General features: G+C 35.8%; 1 protein-coding gene across 2 annotated transcripts; it reads right to left on the bottom strand.

Moving 5' to 3' along the window:
• Positions 1–1390: 1390 nt before the first annotated feature.
• nudt4b (nudix (nucleoside diphosphate linked moiety X)-type motif 4b) lies at positions 1391–9183 on the bottom strand. Of its 2 annotated transcripts, none has more exons than XM_039660735.2 (5): positions 8769–9183; positions 3192–3302; positions 2949–2993; positions 2776–2863; positions 1391–1738 (listed from the first exon to the last, which is right to left on the bottom strand). In XM_039660735.2, the coding sequence occupies exons 1-5, from the start codon at positions 8862–8864 to the stop codon at positions 1542–1544; spliced, it is 537 nt and encodes a 178-aa protein (XP_039516669.1). In that variant the 5' UTR covers positions 8865–9183; the 3' UTR covers positions 1391–1541. The 2 variants fall into 2 exon arrangements, with proteins under 2 accessions (XP_039516669.1, XP_039516670.1); XM_039660736.2 differs by having other exon boundaries at positions 2776–2860; positions 8769–9016.
• Between the last annotated feature and the right edge of the window lie 2201 nt (positions 9184–11384).

Below are 11384 nucleotides of genomic sequence, written 5' to 3' on the forward strand. Positions count from 1 at the left end.
CGCTCGACGCAAATGACAGACCGACCTGTTCTTCATCACATATCAAAACACATACGCAACACACACACACACACACACAGCAGGGTCAGAGGATGCCTGACCTTTCAGAACCTAAACATGAGCAGGAGTGATGTGTTGTGTTAGAGTGTGTATGCATGTGTGTGTTAGAGAGAGAAAGAGAGAATTTGTTAGTGTCTGTGTGTGTGTGAGAGTATGCGTGTGTGTATGCATGTGTGTGAGATTATAGCAGAGAAGACTCTGATCTGAGACCTGCCCACTCACGCAATCACAACAGGAACATCCATTCAGAGCAGCATCTATCAGCAAACCAAAAGTTGATCAATGTCTGAAAAATCAAAAACAATGACAGTTCATTATATTGTTAAAGTTGTGAAGGAGGATAAAGGCACCCCGTCCTCAGATCTCACAGATATTCAAGGCTTTGCATGTGCCAAAAATTCATCTCACAAAACATTTACAGGTCACTTTTTATCCCAAAACAATAAAATTAAGACAGTAAAATAATTAACATATATATTCAACAAAGGAAATAAATCCTACTTTAATGACCATTTTTATTACACCGTGATCATAGTTTAGACCATATTTTATAATTCTTGTTAGATTCTTATTACTGTAAACAAATTCTGTAAAACAACTTTTTAAAATTAAGTAAGCATGTACAACAAATAATATATAAATACTATATATTTTAAATAACATAACTTTATTTTGTACTGTATTAATAAGATTAATTTTATTTGAGAGAAGAAAATGTGTCATTGAAATTCTAATGGTCATAAAAATAGATTTTTTCCCTTTAAATTACATTTTGATTTCGTTTTTTTTTTTATTTTGTAGTGAAATATGACCCGTTTGCGTGAGATTTACCCATTAACGCTTCTTTCCTCCCACAAAATTCACAGTTCAGGTTTTAGTTTGTTTTTTTTTCAAAGTCACCTAAAGAACGACCTTATACAAATAGTTAAGAGCAGAAAAGATGAATACATTTGCATTTGAGTTAAAAACCATGATACATTATTTGTCATTTTCAGTCTTTTAGTATATTTACAAACGTTTCTTTTTTTAATACAACCATAAAATGAGTAAGTGTGCCCAGATTACGACCCTGTGTCACAACGAATAACCCCAGAATCTCCTAAGCCGGAGCAGCAGTGGAGGGGCGTTTAAAGGGCTCGTTTTAAAGGGTCGTGCCGGCGCTAACGTGCCGCTAACACGCCGCTGACACGAATGAAACTGACATTCCCTACATCACAATCCCAGAATGCCGAGCTCTCGAGGGGAAATGGAAGTGCACTTCTTCCATGTAACTGCTTTGTGAAGCTGGTTAATCATGAACTAAAACCAATTAGTAACAGTTTCCAAAAAAAATTAAGGCATTGTTCACTTAAAAATACCACAAAGCCTCAGTAACGACTGGTCTGTCCCACTAAAGAACATCCCAAAGGTTCCTGAGGGGCGCTGTCTCCAGGTAATGGTGGTTTGGTGTAGACGTGCTGGTGTGTGTGTGTGTGTGTGTCCTATCTGCGGGCAGCTGATGCCGGAGCGCTGAACAGTGGTGTGAGGCTGCTGGGAGATGTTTGTGGGAGGAGGAGGTTCCCGTTGTTCGTGGACGGGCGGTTGATCCGAAGCCGTCTCAGGTACTCGGCGTGAACGGGTTTGTGGCTCTGCAGAACCTTGATGGCCTCATCGACGGGGAACCACTCCCGCTTACGGCCTACAGGACAACACTGCAGCATTAGTACAATACATCTTGCAAATATTAGCAGGTTAGAAATCTACGGTGAGGTCCAGCGGTCTAAAGACACATGTTAAGGTGGATATTTTAAGGTGGACATTTTAAGGTGGAATTTTTGCTTTTAAAACTGGAAAATTACCAAAAGTCTCGTGACATTTGTGTTAAATCGTCCTGAACAAAAATGAGCTTGTTAAATCATTCTTAGATATAGATCATCATTATTCATTAGTGTTTGAATGAAATTAAATTAAACAGTAAAATAAAATACAACACAGCACGCAGGCATGAGAATTTGAGGGTTTAGTTCAATTAAATTGAATAATAAAATAAAATAAAAAAATAAATTAAATTAAACAGTGTTGAGAATTTGCCTGATTAATGAAATAAAATAAAATATTAAAATACAATAAAATAAAATAGTCAAGAGAACTTGAGAGGGTAATTAAATTATATTAAATAATACAATTAAATTAAATAATACAAAAAATAAAACCAATCATGAGAATTTGAGAGACTAATTAAATTAAGTTAATGTTAATGAGAGATAATTAAAATAAAATAATGAGAATATGAGGGGTTAATGAGATTAAATAATTCAATAAAATAATAAAATAGTTATGAGAATTTAAGAGTGTAATTAAATTATATAAAATAATACAATTCAATTAAATTAAATAATTCAAAAAATAAAACAAATCATGAGAATTTGAGAGATTAATTAAATTAAGTTAATGAGAGATAATTAAAATAAAATAATGATAATATAAGGGGTTAATTAGATGAGAATAATTCAATAAAATAACAAAATAGTTATGAGAATTTGAGAGGGTAATTAAATTATATAAAATTATATATTAAATTATTTATATAAATACAATGAAATTAAAGTAAATTATACTTATTTTTAAGGCCGTATTAAATTAAACAAAACATTCAAGAGAATACGAGGAACTTACAATCAGGGAATAATTGTAAAATCAGCACACACACACACACACACACACACACACACTCACCGATATTGACCGAGTCCTCCCAGTCATCCAGCGTCTCCGTGACCGTCAGCACATACACATACGTCCGGTGTTTCCGGTCCTGGTTCTGCTGTTGTTGAAAAAATAAACTATATCAGTATGAGGGACTGTAATCACATCAGAGAGTCTAAACCGTCCAATCAGGAGAGCCGTACCTCAAACACGCCGAGCAAACGTCCTAATTTACCCTTCACACCAGCCTGAGGGAGAGAGATAGGATCAGATCCACGACAATCCTACATTTAGCCATGAGATTCCCAGAAGTCTAACAAATATCATCAAACTCTTCACCTCACTGAATATGAACGTCAATCAAACGAAGCGTGTGCTAAGTGAGTACCGGCTGTAAATGTAAAGCTGTGTGTCCGTGATGTGAAATGAGTGGTGTGTTGTCGCACCTCCTCAAAGACCTCTCGAACCGCGGCTCCACACGGCTCCTCCTCCGGCTCCATTCCTCCTCCGGGAACGATCCACTGATCCGGGTTTCTGCTGCTGCTGACCAACAACACCTGCGGAAGCACAGCGGGTTCAGTCTCACACAATACATTAAAATTTGATTTAACAAAAAAAAAAAAAAAAAAAAAAAAAAAACAGGTTTGCTGTGCTGTGCTTGTTTGTAGGTCTGCACAATTTAACAATATTTATTTATTGAGTGAGTGTTGTTTTATTTATAAAACTGTTTTGTGCTTTTGTCAATTTTATTAGTTTTGTTCTTTTATATATGAATTTATCATTATTTCAGTTTTTCATTTTTGTGCTTCAAACTTAACAAGTACAACATTTAGCTCATTATTTGAATTAAAATAAAATAAAAATACCTTTTCCAAATTGACATTAAATTCTAACAAAGTTATGTGCAGATATTATACAATAACATTCTAAGCAATAGATTAACACAAATAATGGTGTGGAAAAAATAAAAAAAATATTTTATCTTTTTTTAAAGTGGGGTTTAAAGTTAGGGTTCAATTCTTGCTGTTTTTTATAAAATAATTAATAAAGTGTCCCTATTTATAATAATATAATAATTAAAAAAAGGGTAACAATAAGTGACTTCTGAGTCTGACAGATGGACGCAGCAGAACTGCAATCTGTCTCTCTGATTGGCTAATCCTCCAGATGCTGCTGATTGGCCCTCAGGTGTGTCCTGCACTAAGAGGATTGTGGGATTGACGGTGCGTGTGATGTTCTGGGCCAGACTGGGGTTATTTCCTTTCTTAAAGAGAACCACAGGAGTCTGTGTCACAGAAACGACAAAGCTTTGATTTCATACGTGGCATCTTAAGTTTGTGTGTTCAGTTGTTTTCTTGAAACATTTCCCAGGGTCCGTCACACATGACCATCAGTTTAAGCTACAAAAGAGCTTGTTCTCAAACACTCAATCAACAAAACAACAACGACCTGTGTATTCCTGTAACTATGTGATGAAGTACAGTACCATACAGTTTAGGAAAAATGGACGACAAAGAAACCTCTTGAACAAACAGGTTTGAGAATAACTCAAGCACAACCAGTAATTTACACTCCCATAATTACACCCTGCTGAAAACACATCCATATATCACCTTTGACCCCAAAATACCAGGAATAAAACAAGGATAATGTGCAGACAGCCATGACGGATGGAAGCGGTTTCTTTGACTTATTCCATGGTGGTTTACCAGAGAAATAAACAAGTTAAACTAGATTATATATAATGCATAAAACCTAGATTACATTAAGAATAACATAATGGCATTATTTCTATGATAAATAAGTACATTTTCAAATTCTCATTACTGTAATGCTTTTTCTAATCCTCAAAGGTGACTCTAATTACTATTCTCACTTTTTACAAAAAGCAATCAGAATAAATTAAAGCTAGTGAAACAAACACTGCCGTGCCGTATGAATTATTCACAATTTAAATGATATATCATTAGGAGATTTTCCACACTCTTCACCTTGACAACATGAAATCAATCCCTTTTCACGTTCTCATTCGCTCCATTGACAGCGTTTTACGACTTTCTTTAAATAGAGAGAATGATTATGTTGGTCGGAAGAGAGAAAGACGTCAAATTACCCATCACTCCCTCAGCCGTTGTGTTAAAAACTCTCTAGTTTTGTGTAATTTCATGCCAAATGTAACACGTAACACAAAGCATGGTGCTACAAATCTACATAGGCTTCATTTATAAGTACCGTGTGATGTTAACAGTGCAAATGCATCAGTCTGTGAAAAGGCTCCACTTTTTTAGTACGGTAGTAAAATGGATTGTGAATGTCATTATTGTTGACATTAAGAGGTTCTCCATGACGCATTAATGACGTTTGTAATGATAACAAAGTGTGTGCAAAACATGAATCATCAGGTGTCTAATTGAATCACACCCACTTATTTCCAGTGGCCTCATATTGATTAAGAGTTTAATGCATGAGCAGAACAGATATGATTATTTACACGGCGGATTTCTGCATGGAAAATCACTGTCATATCGGGATGAATAGGATTACGTTTCCCACATCGTACCGAGCCGGCGGAGGTCACAGACGCTTTAGGGACTTTCAGCCGAGTGCCATGACCTCATTACAAGGACAAACCCGGAGCAGCCCGGGGTCAAGAGTCCCGTTTCAGGACACAGATTCAGTCGTACAGCCCTTATTGACCACACCACACCACAAATATAGACCCGTGCTGTTTTAGTGCCACAGAATTTAGTGTGATTAGTAATTTTGGTAGGGTATTTTTTTTGTCTATATAAAACTTTTGTTAATTTTTATTTCAGTTTTAGCTATTTTAGTACATCAAGTTAAATAAAAATGAGAAATGTCTTTTGCAACTAGCTGAAAAAAACATAATTTTTTATAATATATAAAAGAAGATCTCATTAATTAACCTTAGTTAATGTATTAACTAACAACGAGCAGTACACTTGTGTTACAGTATTTATTATTCTTTGCTGTGCTAATGTCGTTTATGTTAGTTCATTAGTTTTATAACATTTATTATAGTTGTTAACTAACAGAACCACTATTGTAAACTGTTACCAGTGTTTCTTATGGTTTTAGTTTAGTTGATTATAATAACCCTGAAATAGAGTACAAAAAAATAAAAAAAACATATCAGCTTCATCACTGAATAAAAGTTTGAAACACTTCCCGAGTGTGTGAAGTCTGCATGTGACTATTTTAGCAGTAGCATCTCAGAGTTATATTTTAGTAACTCAGGCTTTATTTAACCATAAACAGCAGCGCATGATGCTAAATGATGAACCGCAGTGGCATCTGTCCTCCTTTAGTCACCTGTGGCATACAGGCATGCATTCTGGGAGAAATAGAAGCATTTCTATTTCTATCTAGCATTTCTATAAGAGTTCTAAACTCTGGAACTCTTTACCTTTTGAAATCAAGACTGTGTCTGACTTTAAGCTGTTTATTTCCAGGCTGAAAAATTGGTTAAAAATAAACCAAAACTGTACTTATTTTAACTATATTTAATTATTAGAGTTGTATATGATATGCATGCATGTTTATATTAGTATTATTATTATTATTTTTTTACTGAAGTAGCTAATCATGTAAATTTTATTGTGTATAAAAGCCCTTCCAGGGACAGGAGTTGAAAATTAGCAATAGCTATAAACTTTATATGCAACACTTCAGTGACATGCTTGGTCTTGACACTATGTTTGTTTGCATTGTCCCTGTCAAATAAATAAATAAATAAATTTGGGATTGACAAATCGCAGTTGAATTCTACTAACACACACTTGCCGTTGCGAGTGTATGAAGTGAGCTGAATGCGAGGGATTTTGACTCAAGCGCTCGCTGATCCTCTGCCCTCCTCTCACCCGCTTTCACCCCGACACAAAGGGCAGCCATTTCAGACGAGTTCCCCCTCACACACACACTGACCACGGATCAGCCTGTAGGAATGTGTGAGGAGCTGGCCTGAGATCAGCAGGCATGATGGGTAAGGCTACAGCCCAGATTTCCACACAACAGCTCAAACAACTCAGATTCTTCTGTTTGGTTTCTTGGATACAAGGACGCGACAGAACAGAGAAACCTCTGACACTAAACTTAACTAACACTCTGCAGGTTTATGGTGTGATTAATTATTTACAAGATGCACTCAAGACTTTACTGGTCACCTACAAGATAATTAAAAGCTTTCATTGCATGCATTTGTGTTTTACTACGTGCATCACACATTAAACACAAAAACGGCACTGTACAAAATGATGCAGATAAAGATTATTAGAGATTTAGAGTATGCACTATTTTAGTCGTTCTAATTCAAAATGTCATGTTTAAGTCAATGTGCTTTTTCTTTCAGTGTTTCAGAGCAATGCCTTTATCCCTGGCTGATGGATCAATATGTGCTTTTTAAAATTCTAATTCTTCATGTCTTTTCATTCAGTGTTTTCTTGGAAGTCGATTAACCTGATGCAGCTGTATGCAGAAACTGAGAGCTGCAGTCTGACGTGCTTTTATTGCATAACTGCTCTACGGAAGCCCGGCGACCGACAATCTAAAGTGCCTTTAATTCATGAGTAACAGGACAAGTCATAGTGACGGCCGGAGCCAAGCAGACGTGTGTGCAATGGATATGGATGGATGGAAAGAAAAGGTTGAATCCAGTTTTCTAATGCAGCTGAAACAGGTTTACTTGACTAATTTATGATCACTGGGATTTTGGCCTGTCCAGCGTGTGTGTGTGACCGAGATCACAGCCCTCGATGAGAACTAAATGACCAGATGTGTTCTAGAGATTACGCTGTACTGTGATCTGAACAGTCACACACACGTGCATGCTGCAGAAACTTCACTTTCTAAGAACACCTGACAGTGACAAACTGATCTCAGATCACTTCCAAATGTAAACAGCACTGCGTAGTGTTTCTGCATAATACAATAGGCTATTTGTTTGTGTGATGTACTGCAACTATCCAAGTGGGAATAATAAAATCAAAATTAAACATACCCATACATATGTTTAATTTATACACATACATATGTCACACATGCGTGCATATATCACACATGCGTGTGTGTGTGTGTTGACGTATACACACGCATCCACACTTTCTGTATATATATGAAGAGTTCAGATGCAAAAGCCTCTAAGTGCCATTTGAAATTTCCTTCTAGAATAATGATTTTTATCAAGCTTGTATATTTAAGTTCAGTGATTTCACTTAAATGGCAATGAAGATTACCTATTAATTGTCATTTAAGTGAAATTACTGAACTTAAATTTACAAGCTTGATAAAAATGATCATTTTAGAAGAACATTTCAAATGGCATTTAGAGGCTTTTGCATCTGAACTCTTCATATATACACACAATATATAAACACAAACTTTTATGTTAGCTGTGATTAATTGATTTGATAGCACTAATATCAATCTATGCATCTATATGTATCCACCCATCTATGATGAAACAGCACAGATGCACACAGTTCTAGAGGGTCAGTGGAAACAGTTTAAAAAAATGTACAAATAAATAAATATTACATAATAAGATTAAAATAACTCTAAAAATGTGCTTTAAAAATACGAGTTAGTTAATAATCCATTTAATTATATTAAAATGAACGAATACTTTTTTATTACTAATATAAATAAAATTAGATTAAAATTAAATAAATAAACAAACCATCAATACCGCATTTAACAGTAACCACAGTGAGTAGAGAAAGAAAAATAATAGAAATTATTTTTAACGCTAGATTTTTTGGGGTCAACCAGGTTGATCATATTTGGGGGTCCTCCTTGCTCGAAACCCCTTGTACTAACGTACGATGACATCACATGACACCTGATTTACAGCTCTCATTTACAGTATACATATTTACTCTACGAATATCTGACTGTATGTTGTTGTCATATATTCCGACTGGGACTCGGGTGAAAGGCACACACGGATGTTGATACACGGATTTATCATCGGTGCATCATGTCTGGTTTAGATAATATCTCCGTACCTCATCCTCCCGTTCGTTCTTGAAGCACAGGCACGCCGCCCGCCGCTTGAATCCCTCCCGGTCGTACGTTCGCGTCTGGTTCGGTTTGAACTTCATGCTGAAATCCTGTCGGTCCTTCGGTTGATGTATCCGACCGCCGGTCACTAATGCTCCGTGAACGGCCCGAGCTCCGTGAGTCACCACCACCGACGGTCAGAAAGACGGACCAGTACCGGGCTGGACCGAGCCTACGGGTTAGCGTTAGTTTAAAATCCTATTTAAAGCATTCCTCCGAGTTTAGTCCAGTAAATTCGTTTTTTTAACGACAACTCTGCATTCCGCTACCCATCCACAGGTCAAAATACCTCTTCCCCCGGTATATATACGTGTGGTGGGCCGGGTGCGAAATTACTAACGTTAGTATGTTGACTGCTTGCTGCTTAATATTTATAAGTTAAACCGTTAGCATTGGAAGTTTACCAGGCAACGTCAGCATATATTAATCAGTGGCGTTCACCATTGGAAGGCAATGCCACGACGTCACCATTGACTAATTAATATTCATGAGTAACGCCTTCCTCGTAGTAGGATTTGTTCTCCGTGAACTGCGATGATCACACTAGTCCGTTACTGCATTACTGCGTGGCCTCCTGTCACATATCCCGCAGGATTTGTATGATCATCTTTTACTGTTAATTTAAGTAGAGTTGTTTAGACGAAACACGTAATTTAAACAACAGATATTTCACGGTAGGACATTCAGTTGACAAAAAAAAAAAAAAAAACACAAAAATCAGTTTAGTCACGAGTGTTTCGACAAAATTTATTACGAATTATCAAAAAATAGCAACGCAGAAAACAATATTAAATTAATACTGCGCAACATTCCCAATGTAATGAGGATTCAATGTAAAAAAAGTACCACGGTAATAACATGTTTTTTTTTTTTTAAATATATATATATTATTATTATTCTCTAATGTAATGCTGTTAGTGAGGACTGGACTTTGGCATACAGATACCGATCTGATTAAGTTATGATTGATCACATTGATAAACTTTGACAAGAAAAGAATTTAACAGCATTTTCTGTGTAATCAATGTGCAAACAGCATGAAGAAACAGTTGCAGATGCACTTATCAACTGAGAGAAACTATTGGCACCTTTAATGATAAACACTCATTACTTTTACAGAGAATAATTTTCAAGGTGGGTTTAATCTTAAAATCATTAGTACTTGGACATTTGACTCAAAACCAAATAGTTACTTGAGATTTTCCCTGGAATGCACTATCATCTGATCTTTCTTAACACCAATAAAATTCAAGTGAATACATTGTTTTTGACATCTAACCTGAGACAGACAGAAACACACTGCAGTCGTCATGCATTTAATGAGTGAATTACAGACATCTGATGGGTTAGTGAGTATAAAGTAACTTCAGACATGATGACTATAGAACCTCAAACATGGGTGAAATGCATTAATCACAGTAATCAGACGGCATTATAATGGAAATGAGCATTTGCCATCAGCTTTCAGCTCAACAGGTTCTGAGACAGATCAGAGAAGAGTGAATCTGTTCACAGCCTTAATAGGATTACATGGATCTGATCAGAGCAACATCTGCACACTCACTGAACGTGACTTCTCACTCACATTTATTGAATACGTCTCTCCCAAATAAAGTTGTTTTTGTAGAATCAGAAATTAACTTCCATCTTAAGGTTTACAGGTCAGAAATATTCATCTGACGGCACTCAAACAGACTAAATAGTAATCAGTTTTGTGTCCGTACACAAACACTTAAGTTAAATTCTACCGTAATAGCCATCGCAGATTCAAAATTCAGATTTTTTCTTGCAAATCTGAAAATTTTTTCTGCAATTTATAATTTTTCATTTTTTTCTGCAATTTATAATTTTTAGTTCTCACAATAGGTTTAACAACTGATTTCTTTTCTCGCAATTGCGAGTTTATTTCTTCCGATTCTGACTTTTTTCTGTTTATATATTGTGATTCTGACATTTTTCTCACAATTGCGAGTTTATATCTTGCGATTCTGACTTTTTTCGCAACTGCGAGTTTATATCTTGCGATTTTCTCACAATTGTGAGTTTATATCTTGCGATTCTGACTTTTTTCGCGTTTATATCTTGCGATTTTCTCACAATTGTGAGTTTATATCTTGCGATTCTGACTTTTTTCGCAACTGCGAGTTTATATCTTGCGATTTTCTCACAATTGCGAGTTTATATCTTGCGATTCTGACTTTTCTCACAATTTCGAGTCTTGCGATTATGACTTTTTTCTCGCAATTGCGATGAGTACTGTTGTCAAAAGTACCAACTTTGGTACTGAAATCTTACAAATGTAACAATACCAGCATTTCCCTCTAGCATTTAGACAACACTAAATGAGAGTTACTGTCTCTCCCAAGTAGTTTTTGTAAATTCAGAAATGAGCTCCCATCTAAACAATGTATATGAAGGTTTACTGCAGAATTAATCATCTGACAGTGCTCAAACAGACTAAATAGTAAATAGTAATCATTTCTATTTGTGACCGTATACAAACACTTAAGTTATACTCTCAATGTCTTAAGAAATCCCATAATGGTAGCCATTCAGACACT

This window comes from Pimephales promelas, chromosome 24 (genome assembly GCF_988280905.1).
Source record: "Pimephales promelas chromosome 24, fPimPro1.hap1.1, whole genome shotgun sequence".
Lineage (NCBI taxonomy): Eukaryota > Metazoa > Chordata > Actinopteri > Cypriniformes > Leuciscidae > Pimephales > Pimephales promelas.

Excerpts from the sequence above, each read along its gene's own strand:
- nudt4b (XM_039660735.2), bottom strand. The coding sequence starts at position 8,864 with ATGAAGTTCAAACCGAACCAGACGCGAACGTACGACCGGGAGGGATTC. Across the intron at positions 3,303-8,768 it reads AGAACGAACGGGAGGATGAG|GTGTTGTTGGTCAGCAGCAG; the intron begins GTACGGAGATAT and ends GTGCTTCCGCAG. Across the intron at positions 2,864-2,948 it reads GTTTGCTCGGCGTGTTTGAG|CAGAACCAGGACCGGAAACA; the intron begins GTACGGCTCTCC and ends TTTCAACAACAG.